This window comes from Drosophila miranda, chromosome 3, assembly GCF_003369915.1.
Source record: "Drosophila miranda strain MSH22 chromosome 3, D.miranda_PacBio2.1, whole genome shotgun sequence".
Lineage (NCBI taxonomy): Eukaryota > Metazoa > Arthropoda > Insecta > Diptera > Drosophilidae > Drosophila > Drosophila miranda.
Window position 1 is genome coordinate 21,153,891 of NC_046676.1, and position 19,247 is coordinate 21,173,137.

General features: G+C 45.6%; 1 protein-coding gene across 11 annotated transcripts in view; it reads left to right on the forward strand.

Moving 5' to 3' along the window:
• The window catches only part of LOC108160840, a 60,763-nt gene extending 41,769 nt beyond the window's left edge, over window positions 1–18,994 (forward strand). For 6 of the 11 annotated variants that reach the window (XM_017295089.2, XM_017295085.2, XM_017295086.2 and 3 more), the window contains 17 exons: window positions 2,235–2,440; window positions 4,014–4,127; window positions 4,768–4,977; window positions 5,074–5,225; window positions 5,940–6,084; window positions 7,718–7,848; window positions 8,530–8,689; window positions 9,121–9,335; window positions 9,624–9,705; window positions 10,069–10,228; window positions 10,540–10,676; window positions 11,103–11,276; window positions 12,236–12,664; window positions 12,766–13,073; window positions 14,326–14,475; window positions 16,360–16,686; window positions 18,326–18,994. In XM_017295089.2, the coding sequence (XP_017150578.1) occupies window positions 2,235–2,440; window positions 4,014–4,127; window positions 4,768–4,977; window positions 5,074–5,225; window positions 5,940–6,084; window positions 7,718–7,848; window positions 8,530–8,689; window positions 9,121–9,335; window positions 9,624–9,705; window positions 10,069–10,228; window positions 10,540–10,676; window positions 11,103–11,276; window positions 12,236–12,664; window positions 12,766–13,073; window positions 14,326–14,475; window positions 16,360–16,686; window positions 18,326–18,436 (3,211 nt within the window). In that variant the 3' untranslated portion in view covers window positions 18,437–18,994. Of the gene's footprint in view, window positions 1–2,234; window positions 2,441–4,013; window positions 4,128–4,767; window positions 4,978–5,073; window positions 5,226–5,939; window positions 6,085–7,717; window positions 7,849–8,529; window positions 8,690–9,120; window positions 9,336–9,623; window positions 9,706–10,068; window positions 10,229–10,539; window positions 10,677–11,102; window positions 11,277–12,235; window positions 12,665–12,765; window positions 13,074–14,325; window positions 14,632–16,359; window positions 16,687–18,325 lie in introns of all 11 variants that reach the window. The other 5 variants (XM_017295088.2, XM_017295090.2, XM_017295091.2 and 2 more) reach the window with 3 other exon arrangements.
• The last annotated feature ends 253 nt before the right edge of the window (window positions 18,995–19,247 follow it).

Sequence of the window (19,247 nt, forward strand, 5' to 3'; positions counted from 1 at the left end):
GGTTTAAGCCCTCTTCTTTAAGCTTTTGTGTCAACTACAGGCAAACTTTGACCGCAAAAACATTTTCACACAGATACACAAACACACACACACGAATTCAGTGGGTAGTGTGGGGTGGGTTCATAAATAAACAAAATTGATTACCACAGACAACTTATGACGCACTCAACCCGCTCGCCACTCAATTCACAAAAGCACACGCACATAGACATAGACACAGACACAGACAGATAGACATACGAGATACGAGAGCAGGCAGACACACATAAACACACACACAAATACAGCAAACACTGACAGATACACAACAGATGAGGCAGAAAATGACAACATTATAGGAGAAGAGAGGCAAGGCAAGGACCTGCACATGTCAGGTTTTTCATTTTCATTTTCATTTTGATTTAATGTCTGCTAATTAAGGCATACGTTCCCCACTCTTTCCCGAAATGTTCGCCCATCTATGCATCGTCTGGCATGGAAATTAGCATAACTAGAAAATTATACAGAGAGGCTGGACGAGGACCACCACACAGAAATTGATGAAAGTTTTCCCTGGAAAACGGGAGGCCAGGGGGTGGCTGCTCCAAGGTTACATTTCGACAGCACAAAAACTTTTTCAATTATTCATGTCTGACATTATGTTCGGCTTCTTGTACAAGTATCTCACAGATACACACGTTCTAGTTCCATTTCCATTTCCAGTTACATAGTACATCAAAGGCGTGAAACTTTAATTGGATTTGTCCGCCATCAAGAGAAGAGAAGAGAAGACAGCAAGGGGCATGTGTGTGGGGCGCTGATTAGCTGATTGCCAGGCGGCGGCTAAAACTAATTGAACTTTCGGCTAGGGCAGGGCAGAGCAGGGAAGGGCAGGGCAGGGTCGTCCGCTCTTCATGGGCGGACTTCCAAGGCAAATGACTATAGCAAAAATACTCGTCTCGCAGTAATTAGCGTTGCACAACGATACGCGGCAATGGCCAGCTCTTGTTGGTAATTAAAAACCACTCAGCAAGTAAATTAATCATAAAAGAAACTCCAGAAAAGCCATCGCAATCGCCTCCCATCCTCTAGCCACTACTTTCGGGCCACATTCGACCAGAGCTCTGTACTTGGGGAGAATTTAATTTTCAGCTCGATTCCAGTCCGTCAATGCCATTGACTTTTTATTGCCCCAGCGTCAGGACAGGCGATGGCCAGAACCTCATTATGTGCCACTGGAACACTGCCCTCCGCCTTTCTTCTTTCTTCCCTCGCCACTTTCTCTAGTCAAGAGCTAGCCTGCGCAAGCAGCAAGAATCAAGATTCAAGAGTCGTTCCCGCCATATGTTCATGAACAAATCAAAATTGAAAAGCAATAAAACACAGACTCTAGCAATTGGAAAAAGCTGTCATAGAAAAAAGAGAGGTGGAAAAGACGGCCATAGAGAAGGGTAGCAGGAGAAAACTGCCATTGATATGTACAATGTACATAGATGGAAAGAGCTGCAGTTAAGATCTACTCATGTGAAATGCGAATTTATGTGGAATTCTTAGGGGAGTGCCGCCCTTTGCACAAATTATTGACTAATTTTAGCTACCATCTGATTGCCGTTCCAATGATTAATTCACAAATTGCATGTGGGCGAAATCTAGATTTAGCTGGCAGTAAAATCCCTCGATTAAAATTACTGTTGCCCCGGTTCATGGAGCTGAATATTACAACGATTGCTGCATAATTAACAACGAGTATATGTTGACTGTGAAGAGAGAGAGAGGCAGCTTTAAAACCCAATTAACTTGGCCACTTGGCTAAATGTTGACCTAAATCAGGTGCCTCACTTGCCGCCACACGCCACTCGCCGATGGCACTACCCCCTCGAGGCACTCGTTCGTCTTTCTCTCTCTGGCTCGAAACTTTTAAAAACGCAAGCCAGAAATAGCCATCCAAACTTTAAGACCATTGATTGACCACCAAAATGAACTCATTACAACGCGAAATTCTCCAAATATCAATGGAAAGTTAATCAATAATCGGAAAATTCAAGCGAAAAACAATAAATTTAAATGAAGATGCGGAAGTGCTAGGGAGGGGGTGGTGGGGGGTTATTAATTCATTGCAGAACCCAATTACGAGGGGAACAACTTTCATCAGGCCCTACCTTTTGTTTTCATTTGGAAAATTCCATTTAAAATCTCTCTCTCTCTCTCTCTTTCTCTCTCTCTGACGCTTTTGCTTAAATTTTCCTTTTTTTCAGTGTGGATACGAGGGACTCGAACCTTGCCCTGGGCACCCACTGGTCAGACGAAACGTATCGGGAACGGCTGTCCTTTCACGTGGAAGGCCGTGCCGGCACGCTGAGCATCAAGTCAACAACGGAGGACGATACGGGCGAGTACCGGTGCCGCGTAGACTTCCAGAAGAGTCCGACGCGTAACTCCAAAGTGAATTTAACAGTCATAAGTAAGTACAGTATTGAGATGCACGTACTCTCCATGTTGCAGGGGTAGGCGGGGCAGGGCCTGCAGCATAAGTGAGCAGCTAATTTGTGCAGCGACATGTCCTGTGGCCAGCGACCCTTGGGCCAACCGCAGCCACCACTCAGCTCTTGGACAAACACATTAGTTACAGAAGAAGATGCCAACTGTATGTTCGGGCTGCCAACTTTTCCTCTACCCTCCAATCCCCTATGGGAGGGGGCTCTGAAAACAGCTTTTAAAGTGCAAACTTGGCCAAAAGTTGCAGCTTCCAGAGGGTTAAAGCTGGCCAAAGAGAGAGCGCAGAGAAGGAACAAGTTTTGAGTTGAATTTTTGTTGGCATTTCAATAGATTTTTCCCTATTTTTTGAGCTACTTCTCTCTGTCTCTCAAGAAATTGATTCGTTTGGAATCGGCCGCAGAAAAAAAGGAGAAATTTAGAGCACAGAATCTTCAAATCGGTACTGTTTCTTAACCCCTTTAACCCCTTTATTTAGAATGAAATTCTAGGATGAAAGTAGTGAAAATACTTTAGCAAAACTACCCTTACCCAAAAACCCTTACTCGAAAATCCAATTTTTGTGGCTATAACTTTCGTATTTCCAATTATTATACATATTAACTATTCCCATCGCAAGGGTATCCCATGGCTCGGTAGCTCTGCTCTCTTTAGCTCTCTTTCTTCTTTGGATAATCCCCTTCTATGAGGAGCCTTCGCCAATTGCAATTTCATTCCTTGTGTTTTTCTCCGGGAATGCGGGAGCCACCTGTGCACTGAGGCAGTGGCAGTGGCTGTGGCTTGCAATTTACCATTAAAATTTATATGCGTTTCCAAAGGCGTTTAGTCGACGAGATATATGGCCAAAAGAGAGCAGAAGAACGGAGAGGGCCATGGACCGAATGGTCGAATATTGTTTGGTAAATAGTGGCTGCTGCTGCTGCTGCTTCTGCTGCCAGATGAAGCGTAAACGTGGGGCACGAGACAGGGCGTGGCGGCTGTGTTTTACCAACTCCTTGAGCATGTTCAACATGCCCCACACAAAACCAAGGGGCATGGAGCACGGGGAATGTGTGTGTGTGGCTGTGACATGTGAAGCGTAAAACCAACGCAGGATTTACAGAACTTTGTATGGAAAAAACTTTAAAGAAGATATTAGATTAAAAGTTGCCCCTAGGCCCCACTCCCAGGGTGTTTCGGAAAGTTTTTGCTGTTGCTAATGCGAGCGGAGGGGAAGTAGGGTTAGTAGAGAGCGGATTGCCCCCTGCAAATATGCCAGCAAAATGGGGGATAATCAGAGGGTTAGGACACACACATAGCCAAGTGGATAAACGGTCTGAAAGAGCAGTCAAAATAATGCCAAGTGGCAAGAGCAAAACAAGCAAATTTGGCTTAACGAAAATGAAAAGTTTGTCCAACATGTCGACGTAAATGTACGGGGCTTCATCTTACGGCCCAAAAAGGAATGCAGTCAGGTGGGTCCGGGAAAAACTTTGGGTGCACTTTCCTGAATAAATTCTGTGTCTCGTCACTAATTCCCTTACCATTTTTCGCCCCGACAGTTCCGCCCGAGTCCGTCATCATTTTGGACAGCAAGGGGGCCACCATCAAGGACCACACACTGGGGCCCTACAACGAGGGATCCGCCATTAACATTACGTGCGTGGCCATCGGCGGTAAGTCCTTTTTCAGCAGTAGCGGCGGCCACGTGTCTGTCTCTCTCTGTGGGGAAAAGTGTTGACGCTGTGACGCGCGCTTCTTGTGTCTGACAATTAAAAGTGATAAGAGCGCGCGGGCAAGCTGCAGGCGAAGGATTTTCACATTTTCACATTTTATTTAATTTCCACACGGCTAGCTGTCTGCTGCATGCCACACATGGATACCCATCGAGACAGACAGACACAGACAGAGAGAGAGAGAGAGAGAGAGAGAGGGAGAGGGGCAGACACAATGGCCCCACAAATTGCATTGAGAGCACTTGAAAATTGCTAAAAGCCAAACAAGACAACAAATGAAACAGCGAAAGGCACTTGTGCACACACAATCACAGCCATTCCACCCACTAAACCACACACACACACACACAGCCACTTCTTGCAGTTTCTGAACAAACAACAGAAAACGGAGGCATCCTCTGCTGAAATGCCAAGGAAAAGGACTCGCCAAGTCCAAGCCGTATAACAAACATATCAGTTTCAAACACATGCACACACCACCACGCCACATGCCCCACCACCACACCACACAATCACGTCCCCATCTTACCACACACTCGATAATTCTTTCTCTCGTTCGTCGTTCGGCATTGTCGTGCAGGTCGGCCACAGCCGAGGGTTACCTGGCTGCATGGGAATACCATCTACAAGAACGCCAGTGTGGGCCACTCCCTCTCGGAGCGGAGGGTGGGCAATATCCTATCGCTGGCGCGCCTGGAGCGCAGGAATCTCCACATGCAGCTTACGTGTCGGGCGGAGAACAATAATTTGACAACGCCAATTATCAGCAGCGTTGTCCTCGACATGAACTGTGAGTGTGCCAGTGCCAGTGCCGGTGCCAGTGAGAGTGCCAGTAGTCCCTTAAGTCCCCCACTCTAAATCGCATTTGTGTATCTGTATCTTTCAGTGCGTCCTTTGATTGTTAAGCTGCAGGGCGAGAACCGGCCCCTGTCGGCGGGAAATTCTTATCAACTGAGTTGCGTTGTCATCGGGGCACGTCCAGCGCCGACGATTACCTGGTGGAAGGGCAGCAGCCCCATGAAGAGCACCCACGAGATTGTAAGTGAACACAGAACACAGTACGACCACAAGGAAGGGAAACCGAAACCTCCTCTACAGCTCCTCGAAGTCCTAGTTACGACTGGAAGGTATCCTGTTTCAAATCAGGATAGATAAAGGATTTTTCTCTAAGGATTTCATTCTAAACCCAGTTTCAACACTAAATTATTAAGCGCAAAGCCTATATGGCTTTCCTATGGATTCCTATGAATCGATATTGTCAAAATTCAATCTCCAAGTAGATTTAATCTTATAGAATGCTTCGAATCTATCAGCGAAGTGATGCCCTTTACAGATACTCTTCACTTGAAAGGAATTGCGTTGATTCCCATACAAAATATTCATACAACTTCAGGAGAATTCTCCGATTCATCCTCATTCATTTCCTGGGCATACCCTGTTCTGCTACCCTCTGTGTAATGTTTATAAACATGCAAATTTGAAATGCCTGTCAGCCCTGTTAATGGCAGGCCCGGATGCAAAGTTTTGCTACCCTCGTGGAATGGGAGAGCAGAGCAGTACACATGCTTTTGCGGTAATTGAAGCTGGAGCTGAGGCCTGAACGGCAGTCACGTACCAGTCAACGGGGCTCCAATTAAAAGCAGCCCCCAATCTTTGCCGATGAAACGTGCCTGAACCCATTCGACAACCCTTTCTTGGGGCCCTTTCCTTTGTCTTGACTGCTTTTAATTTTGGCTTGTGTTCTTTCCACAGGCCAATCCGGATGGAAATATGACCACCTCGGTGCTAACATTCACGCCCACCATCGATGATCGCGGCAAGTTCCTGTCCTGCCGCGCCGAACAGAGCATGATACCCGAATCGGGCATGGAGGATGGCTGGAAATTGGACATTTATCGTGAGTTTTGCGTTTTCCTGATTAAATATTAAATGTTTTCCTCGCGCTCTAGCAACTTTTTAATGAAAACGAAAGCACAAAAGCGGGCCATCGGGGTCATTGCTTTAAAAAAAAGGGAACACTGTAAAAAATAGCTGGCCCACACTTTCTATAGGTTTTCCTTCGATTTCCCTCGCCCGCTGCTGCTGCGGCAAGTTTTGGCAAATTAATTTCCAGCGGCGGCGAAACTTTTGCACAAAACTTGCGAAACTTTTTAACCCGCCACAAGCACCGCAAGCAGCGGCAGCGGCCATAGCCAGAGTCATCTTAACGCTTTTACAGTTTTCCGACCTGTTTGCACGAAATTTAAATGGCCAAAAGCACCAACGGGGCGCCATTCCAGCGAGAGGGCTGAACCGCTTCCTGTTTGCCCTGAAAGTGCGGTTTTTGCTGCCTACCTTTTTACTTTTCAGCCTGCCACCCTCTGGCCTTGTTTCAATTGAAATATCTGCCCCCTAAAGAGGCACGCAGGCAGTGAACGGGGGATTGGGCCTGGGTTTGGGTTGTTTGCACAATTTGATAGATTGCTTAATAAGCTTAATTGATTCGCATTCGCGCTACAATTCTGAATTAATCAAGTTAAAATTTGACTCCCAGTAACTCAGCACTCCCCAGTGCCTTACCCAATCATCCGCATTGGGGCTCGGAAAAATCAACATTTTTAAGGTCTAATTGCCTGCTTGGCGAAAAGCACCGAAAAATACACAATATTAACAAGAGAGTAGGCCGTTGTTGGAGGGTTACGACAAGGAGATACCTTGGAATTTCTGGAGGGTAGCAGAATTGTGGGAGAATGTGGGATAATCGATACATAATGATACATCATACGGATAGTACCACTAAATAGTTCCATTAAAAACACATTTACAGAAGAGACTTGAATCGTACATATGTATGACGTACCCATAACTTATCAATTTAGACATTCGGTCGTAAAACCCAAAAAAAAAGTGCAATTAAATACAATTACCAGAAATTCGAATTTCATCCAAATATGCATCAACAAATTCATAAAAACCGGTCGATCCTCAAAACACCATGACACGAGATTTGAATATCTAGAGATTACATATGTTGGAAACATTTAAGTAAAAAAAACTTTGTTTTTGCAAATTCCACATTTTTGAATTTGTAAATCGAAATGAAAATATGAACTTTTTTAGGGTTTTTTCTCCGTGTGTAGGCGTAGCAGTTATAGTGTAGTATTTTCAGGAATATTATCCATTTTCTAGTCTCTATTGGCTGTTACATACCTCAACCACAGGCTCAATATACCCCGAAAACACAGCAGATATTTCTGAAGTACAGACAAACAAAGTAGCAGATGGGTGGATAGCGTAGGGTGAGGGGCATGGGATTTTCTACAACTTAAATGGCCGTCTAATTTGTGGGGCTTACACAATAATTACACCTTTGGCTGGGGATTCGAGGGATTCGGGAAGCAAGGGCCACTTTCGTGTGTCTGGGCCCGGGCGATGGCGATTCAAAGTAATTGGCTTTGAGAGCATCAGCTGCCATGGCATCCGCTAATTCTCACTCCTTTTGGGTTTATCGTTTGCTAACGAGAGATGATTCCTGGTTTATCCCCACACAGATATCCCCGTTGTGAGCCTGGAGCTGGGCACCAACTCTCTGAATGCTACGCTGCGCGAGGGCATCGATGTCTTCTTCGAGTGCAACATCAAGTCGAATCCGTGGATCTACAAAGTCAGTTGGCGGCACAATGTAAGTGGAAATGAGGGAGATATCCGATTTCGCCAATAAGTAGATGGAATAATGGTATTTCTCAAGTGCTGTTGCGACTACAACATGAACATGCTTTGAACAGTAATTTTTAAATAAAAATAAATAAATCGAATAAAAAGAGGAAATAAACTCTTCGGTTCATTCACTGAATAATCATCTGCGGAAAACTTTTCCTTTTTTGTTGCTGCCTTAAACACCATATTATTATTGTAATTCTCATTATATTTCCCCCATAAATTACCTTCTGCTGGGGGCTGGATCTGTAATTGTTGCATATTTCAGGTGTGCCACAAAAATTGAATTCTAAAACGAAAATTGAATGCCACCCACACCGGCACATATAGAATTTGTTACTGAATTATCCCCCGCACTTGGGAAATTTATGCAGCCGGATGCCTAATTTATTCCGGCTTCCTCAATCAGCCGCACGGCCACTGCCACTGCCGTTGCCAAGGGCATGCATCGTTCAACCGTTCAATGTTCAACGTATGCGGGGTGCCACATAAAAGTGTTATTAGCCTGAGAAATTAAATTTATTTCAATTCCCGGCAGTTATCCGTAAATTGAATTTCGATTTCACATTTTGCACATTTTCAATTTGCGCTTTCCATTATCCCGACTAAAATTTCCCCTCGCTTTTTGCCTTCGTTTCTCCCGCAGGGTGCCATCCTAGCCAACAATCCCGCCGAAGGCATCGCCGTGTCCAACCAGAGTTTGGTGCTGCAGAACGCCAGCCGGGCCCGTAGCGGCATCTACACCTGTGTGGGGAGCAACCGGGAGGGCGACGGCGAGAGCAATTCCGTCCAGCTGGACATACGATGTGAGTAGTCGTAGTCCCTGAAGGACTGGAGTGAATTAATTAAAGGCCCGAACAAAGTGTTAATTTGCATAACATCTTAATCAAAAAGGAATTGCCATTTTTGTGATTGCAATTTGTATCAAACACGTTGCACAATGCAATTACATCACAGTCGAGGGACTTGTCTGACTTATCCTATATCTTTTTGCCTGTCAGGGACGACAAATTGCATCGGATAAATAAAATAAATCAATTAAATGGCATACCAGTTGTCCGCAGTTGGCCAGAATGTTGTTGTTGAAACAATTCCTTTAAATATTTAATGCCATCCCAGAAGCAAAAGCAGAATCAACTTCTGGATCTCTCTGGTTGCAGCCGTCGAATGTTTTGCTTTAATTATGCAAATTTCTTGCCAATTCAATTTCATCTTTCGATTCCTGTACCTTTTGCAGTTGCACCTGTCTGCCGTGGCGGCCAGAGGACAACTTACAGCTCCGGGCGCCACGAGACGGTGAAGGTGGCCTGCGAGATCGATGCCAATCCCATGGAGGCCACCTACGTGTGGAAGTTTAATGCCAGCCAGGGCGAAACCGTGGACATACCCGCCTCCCAGGTGGCCGTGGACAGGGGCAGGAGCATCGCCCACTACACGCCCATGACGGAGAATGTAAGTGCCACATCCGCATTTCCCCAACCCCTCTTGTACTTTTAGGGGTCATATAAATCAGCCCTTCGCTGGGGTAGAGAGTGGAGGCGGACACATAATTTTCCAAACGAGTTGCGGTTTTGAATTTTCAATTAAGACTGAAGAGACGAGTGTCGCCATCGGCCATCGGCCAACGGTGTTGCATGTTACATTTTGCATGCATAAATTAAGCCAACGAAATGCATTGTCACTCAACCGGCACTACGGCTACCTGCTCCTGCTCATCCGTGTCCTTCTTTGCTTTTCCAGGACTACGGAACACTGTTGTGTTGGGCCACCAACGAGATTGGCGATCAAAGCGACCCCTGCGTGTACACAATAGTCCCTGCAGGTGAGTGTTGCATCCCTCTTCTTGGGGCACGGGGGTAAGGGAGTGCCATCCGCATTTCATTTTGGTTCTGTTTTTGCTTATGCTTTTGTTATTCCTGGGGGGATGACTCCCTTCTGTGCTTATTTGCCGATGACTTTTGCACTTTTGGCCATTTTGGAACTCCGTCCGGGATTAGACGGGAGCTGTGGCATATTGATTCTCGAGGCTTCAAAGCAGAAATATTGGGGGATATGCAATTTGCTGGCTCGTTGTTGATCTCCTATGCTATGCTGTGTGTCTCAGCAAGAATAATGGAAATAATCGAAATAATCGTTGGATTTTCTGCTCTCTTTTTTCTTTCTGTGTGTGTTTTCCCCGTCATAGGCGAACCGGATCCGTTGCTAAATTGCACGGTACTCAATCAGACATCGACGGGCTTCCAAATCGAGTGCATCGAGGGCTTTGACGGTGGTCTGCAGCAGGACTTTATAATGGAGGTTTATGTGAATGGAACGACACGCAATCCAAAAGTTTCCCGACCAAAGTGAGTGGAGCAAATTTTAAAGGAAGAAGGAAGAAAGCAGAGAGAGAAGGAGGCATGGAGATGTGCATAGAGACATCGAAATGGACACAGAGCAATCAGAATCACACGCCGTGTGACTTTTGCATTACAACAAACCCAACGATGCGTGGCATTGGGCAGTGGGATGCTCTGGACATGACCATGTCCCATGAACCATTTCCCATTTCCTCTTTTCGAATGTGCATTTCCATGTGATGCCTCTTGGCTCTTGCCTCATGGCTCTTGGCTTTTTTTTGTGGTTATCGATTCGATTCCCCTTCCACGTTTTGCAGCCGACCGTACTTCGAGGTGAGCGGCCTAGTGCCCGGCATGGGCTACAATGTCTTCCTCATCGCCCAAAACAGCAAGGGACGGAGCAATGCGACCATTTTGCAGGTCTACACACTGAAGGATCCCGAAAAGCAGACGGGTGAGTGTCCTTAGGCAGGATCCTGGGTCCCCGCATTTGTCATTTCCCAAGGGGGAAATGGAACCAAAATTGAACCACAACTCGTGTGATGCGGGACTGTGTTTCTCTGTCTTCCGTTTCGTTTCGGCGAAGTGCCCTACGTACGTTTGAAAATTTTCTGCATGTCCTGAGTTCCGGCTGCTGGCTGCTGGTTCGTTTTCTGGGTCCTGTTCTGCCTATAAATTAATTGACGCTGGTTTTGCATTTACTGCTCTTTCATTTGTCTTTTAATTTGCTTTAAATTCCCTCACTTCCGCCTTTGACACTGTTTTCTTTCCCTTTTTTGCTTTACGCTTTACGCTTTGTTCTTTTTTTTATTTTTTCTTTTTCTTTATGTCTTCTTCTTCCTTTTCCCTATTTTGGCTTATTCTGTGGCATGCTTTCCAGTCAGAATCACATTTACAAAGTTCTATCAGGGTCGCAGGCCCACAACCACCGCGATGGCCACCACCAGCGACTGCATATGCGATGAGGAGGAGTTCCTTGGAGTGGGGAAGGGCAAGGGCTTGGGCCACGATGCGGGCACTGCAGTGCAGGAGCAGGATGAGGAGCAGGCAGAAGGTAGCGGTGGCACCTATTTCTCAATTATATTTTATTAAATCTAATTTCTGTTATTATTTGTATTATTTTGACTTTATTCAGTAGTTTTATTAATTTCTTGTATGTATATTTCTTATCATTATTTATTTGAATATATTTTTATTTTACTGCACTTTTATAATATGCAATTTTTTATAGTTTTTTACTTTTGAATATTGAATATTGCTTTCTTGAGTATTTTTCCTCTGCATGGAATCTGTATAATTTTCATTTAAACACACACACATAAATCCGGTGTTGAAGCGGGTTTTATTATTTTCTTTACCGCATCATTCCACTTTCCGTATCGTTCCGTCCATTGTTTTTTCCATCTAGAAATGCTTCACATTCCAACACTGGAAGTGGACAGGAGGGACTGTGGGACACCGAGACACAAATTAGTAACCTTAACACTGGTGGGGCTTACAGTGGACCCTCATACGAGAGTAGGGCACACATGCAGCTCATTAAAGCGACACTAAATTTGAGGCACGTGCGGCTGGAACTGGCAACAACAGATATCTATATGCGGCAGAGCCAAAGGAAGAGCCAGGAACCAAGAATGGAATGTAGTTAGCAGCTCATAAAACAATGCCAGGACGAAGGGGCAGAGACAGAGAGAGAGGCAGGGACAGACATAGGAAAACAAGAAAGAACAACATTAGTGCCCGAAGCTGAAGATACTCTACTTCTATTAGCATATTAGCATACGAATAGATATACCCCTTAGAGATGTAACATGCCTCACAAACAGTTCGAAAATAGTGTTATAGCCTTTCTGAAAGAGCACTCCAGCAGGAGAGGAAAAGGAAAGAGTGTTCCGAGGGAGGGAGCACAACAATATAAAGAAATATGTATCCCGCGCTCATCCTACCATCTCTGGGGATCTCTTTCGCCCTCTTTTTTTCTCTCTTCCATTTTATCGCACACCCGCACCGCAGACCTGTCGCTGGCCTATGCACCCGTCATCGAGGACATCCGGCCTTTCCTGGGCATCCTAGCGGGCATTGTGGGCAGCGTGTTCCTGGTGGCACTCATCATTGTGATTGTGGTGCGAGTGCGCGGTTCAACGGGACGCGATCGCAATAATTACTCGCATCCAGGCAGCGGAGGAGGAGGTGGCACTGGCAGTGGCGCTACTGGCAGTGGCGGAATCGGAGGTCCTGGTGGCACCCCCGCCAATGGCAATGGCAGTCTGGGCCTCCTCGCGAGCAACAATAATGGAAGTCTGGGCATCGGCGGCACCCTTGCGCACAATGGCGGACAATCAGTGCAGGATATGCATCGCATCGGCAGGGAAACCTGCCACGTGACGAGCAGTCTGGATAGCATTGACAAGAATCCGGACATCATACCGCAAGGTGGGTTGGGTGAGTTCCACAGGTGCCCTGTGCCCCCATCGTCAATGGTCTCTAGCCTTTTTTCTCTCTCTCTCTCTTGTCTCTCTCCCATCCCATTTCTCTTGCAACAGATGGCCACGACGTGGACGATGAGTGGACAACGAAGGGTCACAGTCGCGCCTATGCCACGGCTGCCCTGGCCGAACAGAACGCCGTCATTACCTCCAGCACCTATGATCACCTGATGCCCACGTATGCGGTGGTCGACAAGAAGACCGGGGGCCCGCCTCCCGGCCATGGCCCCTATATACAGTATAATTCGCTTATACCCGTTAGCAAAATGGGCGCTTACGCCAATCAACATCAGCAGCAGCAACAGCAGCATCCACATCCGCACCAGCATCAGCACCAGCTTCAGGGAGTGCCACACCAACAGAAGGTACGAGCCCACGAGCCCCTAATCCGCTCTTAGTCGGCGGACAAACATTTAACCTTTTAACCCGTACCACATGTGGCAGAGACTCATCTTAATTTATGACCCAATGAACAGCACAGGTTGGAACCCATCCCTCTCCTAAGGAGGGGTTGGGGTTTGGTATCGGGTCTCGGGTTAAGTGGTTTTTATAGCCAGTTTATTGTTTAAGCCACAATTGATGGGCAGCCGAATTCAATGGCATGCTTTGCTGATTGAAGTTGCCCCAAAAAACACTGAAAGAACTAGGTTTCATTGGAAATTAATGGCTTCTAGGGATAGCAAAATGTATATTTATCAGTATGTATTTTCTATATATATTTCTCTTTAGAAGCTGCTGTCATTTCAATGGCAGAACGCAGAAGAAATATTTCCAACGAACCTTGAAGAAATGCTCCCTGAAGGTCGCCCAGCGAAAAGACAACAACAAAATAATATTCAGAGAAACAGAGAGAAGTAGAGAAAAAGAGAGCGAAAAAACTATAATTTGAAAATCATTTAAGTAGAAATTTCTACTCTGTATGTAAGGCCCCGCCCACACTTACACGCCCAGTGGGAGCTTCCAAGTCAGCAGCAGCTCCAGGAGCAAGAGCCACAGCTGCAGCAATATAAATTTTCCATTTGCGAATTTAATAAAAATAAGTTGCAGGCGGACAGCAGAAGCAGTAGAGGCAGCAGCAGCAACGGACTCCAAAGCAGAAATGGGTACAAGGAAAACCAGAGAAAACGCTAAGGAGCCAAAGGATGCGCGCATCCTGATGTGCCTTGTGTGTAGCTCTGGCTCCGGTCTGGCCCTGGGTCTGGTTTAGCTGCTTCTGCACCAAAATGCAATAAGCGGCCAAGTGTTGAGGTTGGAAAGGAAAGTATGGGATGGCAGGACTTGGACCTGCGAATGTGGCAAGGGAAAGCCAGGAGTAGGAGTGGGAGTGAGAGTGGGGACAATGTTGGTTAGCTGTTGAAGGCAGACACATTACAAACAGGCGCTGCATATGGGGCGTTTCCCCGGAAAAACACTGCCAAACATCACTTCAAGTGAAGCCGATCGAAAACTTTAGTAATTATCTTTTAAAGCCAAAAGCAGGAAAGCGGGAAAGTGGGAATCCAATGCTGCGGACAGTCGTATTGATACGAGACCTTACCACCTGACAATTATCCAACTGATTGACGTTCCACACGAACTCGTATCTCAATCTATATCTATATCCTCTCGTTTTTTCAGACTGAACTAAGCTACAGCGATTTGACAGCTCCGATGGTGGGCAGTGCCGTGGGCGTCCAGCGTTTGGCACCGTACTGCAGCGCCACATTGGGCAGGCCAGGCCGGGGTCAGACGGAGCTGAAGCGGGCCGAACCGAATATCTACTCGCAGGTAAATGTCATGATGGATGATGAGATACTGGCCGACCTCCAGGCGGCCACAGCGACCGGTGGCAGCTATGTGGCCGGGGCTGTGGTGGACAATGTGGGCGGCCGTGGTGGCGCCTCCTGCTCCTCGGCTCTCTACCTACAAGGCTATGCCACGCGTGTGTAAGGGTTAGAGGGGGATCTGCCTCTTAAATGATATGTTTTTTTTTGTTTTGATTTTTGTGTGTATTTTCGTTTAATAAACTTGAAGAGACCCTGGGACTCAAGTGTGTTTCCGTTTTAGTTCGGTTGCTGTGGCAAGTGCAAGCTGAAGCTGCAGCTGCAAGTGCGAGGACTTTTAATTACTTTTTACACAAAAGAGTCATAAGAAGAGAAAGGACCCTTCGGAAATCCATCAGATGCAACCCGAGACTGTGGCACAGACAGAGACACTCGTGGCAAATCAATAGAACGACAGCTGACACATGCCCCAAAGAGAGAAAAAAGAGAATGCAATGCCAGCAGCAGCAGCATCAGAAATATTCCTGAAAATTACGCATACGCACGGGTGTACGATACGGAATTGAAGAGAAGGCAAAGGAGGATTCTGTTAAATGCAGAGTGATTCTGTTCAGGAGCTTAGGAGTACAAAGGCAGAAGCTGTAATTCTGACAGATCTGTCAGATGATGAATGGGTAGGAACTAAACAGTTTAGAGCTTGAGGTATCTGTACGTTTATTTTTGTGTGCCTGAAACTCTCCGCAAGTTATGTTCCAATTGTCCAGCAAGGTTTTACAGAATATTCTTTGTCCTGTTTTCCTTCTTTCCTGCTTCCCCAGCTCACCCTACAATTATCGTAATGACTCAAATTATGGCCACAAGGTTCAATTGGCAGCACATGCACTTAAGTGGAACTTTCAGACATGGACCCGCAACAGGAGCACTACAGAACCTGCGAGGGTACAACAGTCCTGGGCCAACCATTTCCACCTAATGACATTGTTTGGCTTTATTGTCATTTATTGGAGAGTTTTACACGACATGCAGGAGTTTTGCCAACAGCAGCTTCCAACCACCCCCTTTCTGCTGTTGGCCGTTTGATTTTGACCCTTATTTTTATTGGCAATTATTTTAAATTCGATTAGGTAGTCTGTTGGTTCTGTTGGGTTAGAGTTTTGAGCACAGATTACTTTGTCATTAAAAGTGTGTGTAACCAGAAATTTAGTTAAAATTAACTTAAAGTTGAATGTTTGGCAGGAAAACCTATTTATAGGGAAATATTGAAATATGTAATCGATATGTACAGAAATGGAAACCTCGTTCGATATACAACAAAAATTGGCCAGATTATATAGAATAACTAGGTCTATAAGAGGTTTAGTTTCGAAATATCCTTTAAGTGCAACAAACTATAATCATAGTTATTAATGATGCTGCAATTTTTTTCAAGTTCAATCCAATGAATGAGCAAATCTAGACCAAAGATATACCGTAATCGAACCGTCTACAATGTATTGCCTGTCGATTTTGTCTCAAATGCTTACCAATTTGGCCAACAACTTGTTCGGCCTTCATTAATTTCATTAAAAGCCATCCCATCGAGAGCGTTCAGGGAAGGACATAAAAGCAAGCCGTATGGCAATATTTTATTATTATTATTGTAGTACCTTGCCGCACACAGGGAGGCAGGGTCAGAGGGGCACCACCGCAGAGTTGACGCTGGCCACAATATTGTATATGCGTGTGGCTAGCCACACACAGGAGTAAACAGCGAAGCAGAGGACTCCGCGAGAGTGGGCTTCGCTTTTCATTTCACCCCGTGACTAACCCTTGGGCCATATGTATATGAATCATCACATGACTAAAACCTCATTACCACTCTCTCCACACCACTCTCCTGCCCACACAGATCGATCTGGCACACCATCCCATGCCCATGTACTCCACCAGCCCGATGTTCGCCACGAACAGCACCATCACCGGAGTCACCATGTCACATCCATCACAAATGGCCACCTTCTCGCCGACGCCGCCGCCGCCCATCTTCACACACAGCGTGATGACCGCCACTGGCGAAGGTGGACTTCTCCAACCGGTAACCTGCATGGGTCTTGTGGCAGCCACATCTTCGGGAGCGGGACAACAGCAACATCACCAGCACCAGACAACGCCAAATAACGGAAACGGAAGCATTGTCGGCGTCAATGTGGGCATGAGCCTTTATGGCAGCGATGTGGTAAGTGGCAGTTTGATGTACTCGTACTCTCGGAACCTGTCCAGGACTCCTTGCTGCTCCTTCCCCGGCTTCCCGCCCCTTGATGATAGCAGCACTCTCTCTTAATGTCCAAAACGTTGAAAGCATCAATATGCAAAGTGGATTTTCGGTGGCAAGGATTTTGAAGCAGGAAGCAGCAAGCAGGAAAGCATTTATCTTTGGCCCGATTTTGTTTTCGTTCTTTCGCCTTATAAATGGGGCAGCCGCTGGGGCAGAAAATGGCTTTTTGCGGTTCGCCTGATAAAAACCTGGCTAATAGAAAGGGCAGGGGAAAATAAAGGGTACTCGTATTCCCCTCTCAGATTATTTTCATTCCTTCCCACCAAACCCAAAAGTCCCATACAACTCCACTTTGTCTCCCGGTATATCTTCCATTACAATCGATTGGCCAGTGGAAGTCCAGTGGCCCTCGAGAGCAGAGCATCGGCAGGCGCCCATCGATCAACAGATGACTCAAATTCCAGGATTCATCCGCTCATCCACTCCCTGACAATGCAATTTTCTGGCAATCCATAACCCTTGATCCCCTTTTGCACAGACAACTTGAAACTCTGTCGAAAAAAGAACCGACGAAAATTCATTCATTCGGGGTTCCGAGTGCGGTAAATGACCTCGGAATGTGCCACAGAAATGACAGCCGCAGAACAATAAAAAAAATATAATAATAATAACAGAAAATTCTTTGGCTCTCTTTTTCCCTGGGTTTTTCTCTCTTTCACGCGCTTTGTCTCTCTCATTCATTGTCTCTGTCAGTCGCGCTTTATAAATATGCCATTATGTGTACTCTTGGCCCAGCGCAATGCGATTCCAACAGCTCCTGGTTCTCATCCTGGTCGGGGTCCTGGCTTTGGCATTGCATTACCTCCTTAAGAAATAACTTTAGACTCGACACTGAGATACCTGGTACATTGCGGATGGAAGTGACCATAAACGGCTCTTTTCTGCACCATACAAAAAAAGAGAGAAGCGCTTAGAACTAGTTTTCTTCCGATTGCTTCGATATTTGGACTCGCAAAGTTTTTCATCTGCCTAGAATACCCTGAAATACATAGGGTACAATAAAACTTTACGCATTTTTACAACAATTCCATGCCAAAAGAACACTGCGGTGTGGCAACTTTTGACTCTAATGATTGCAATTATTATGACCCGAATAGCAGGGCCAGCAAAACGCAAATGAACAGCAGAGACAAAAAACCAAACGAATCTACCAGGACAATGTTTTATTTAACTTTTTTCCTCCCATTTCTTGAGCTTTTCTCCTGCCACCCAAAAGGGCAGGACACGCTGTTGACGCTGTTGGCCCGCGGCTCTGGTTGTGTTCTGGCCATTTGTTTCTTCGTTTCACGTTTGGCTTTTGATTACACTCTAAGAACTGTGCAAATATTGCATATATTTTAGGTTTATCTTCGGGTCTGGCTGTTTCTCTCAGTGTATGTTCGAATGATGTGCGCCTCGTTAATTTCTGAAGGAGACAGGCTCTTTAGTGTTTCATTTGTGTTGTTTATGCCTGTCCTGCCCGTCATCTTCTATCTGTCCTGTCTGTGGCTTTGCTATGCCTTGCCATAATCGCTTAAGCATCTATATCCATGTCTTTCAGGGCAAGCCGCAGCTGCTGAAGACCGTACCCGAGGAGATGCACCATCAACTGAATGGCGAGGATGTCCTGATCGCCCAGGATCGTAATCATGGCACCGGGACACGCTTCTGACGCTAAACATTAAGGAGTGGAAAGAGTGCAGGAGCAGCAGCTGATCAAAGAGATTCCCAGTGAAGATCTGAGGCTACATCGGGAGAGGATAATCGTACCCCAAAGGATCATCGGAAGGTCAGCAAATCAAAAGAACAGTCGAGAATCGAGGGAATAATTGGTAAACAAATTGACTATAAGTTGTATGTGATGGAGGAAGGATTGAAAGGATGATTTTAAAGGAGTCCGAGCACTGGAATGGTTAATGAAAGGAAGAACCTAGAACCTAGTTAGGGCACTTTTTAAGGGGCACAGTAGATGGATTGTGAGGATAAAAAGAAGAGCTGAAACCTGTAAAAAGATAACAATAAATACATTTTGCATGAAACAGAAAGGAGAAAACGGAAGCCAGAATGGGATTCCCCACTTAGTCCAGTAAGATGTCGTGTAAATTATGGAATACAATTAACATTTATAGCTATAATTATGGCTAAAAATTAATAAAAATTTTGTAGCAGAGCAGACACTGCACTGCAGGAACGCAAAACTGAATTGTTAATTTTTTTTTTTTTTTTTTTTAAGAAAAGAACAGCAGCTTAAAGCGGCAGGAAAACGCGGAAAAACTTTTAGTAAAGTAAATCAATTCACGAATGTTGTTTACCCTTAACGTACTCGTACTCCCAGAGAACCCCCAGATACATCGTCATTATCCACTCTTATGCTTGTAACTAAGGCATAAGACAACATACACTTACCAGACAGATAAATCAAATCCGAATAGATCTAAGACCCTTCCCCCTCTAGATTAGGTCAAATTGTAATTAAAAGAATC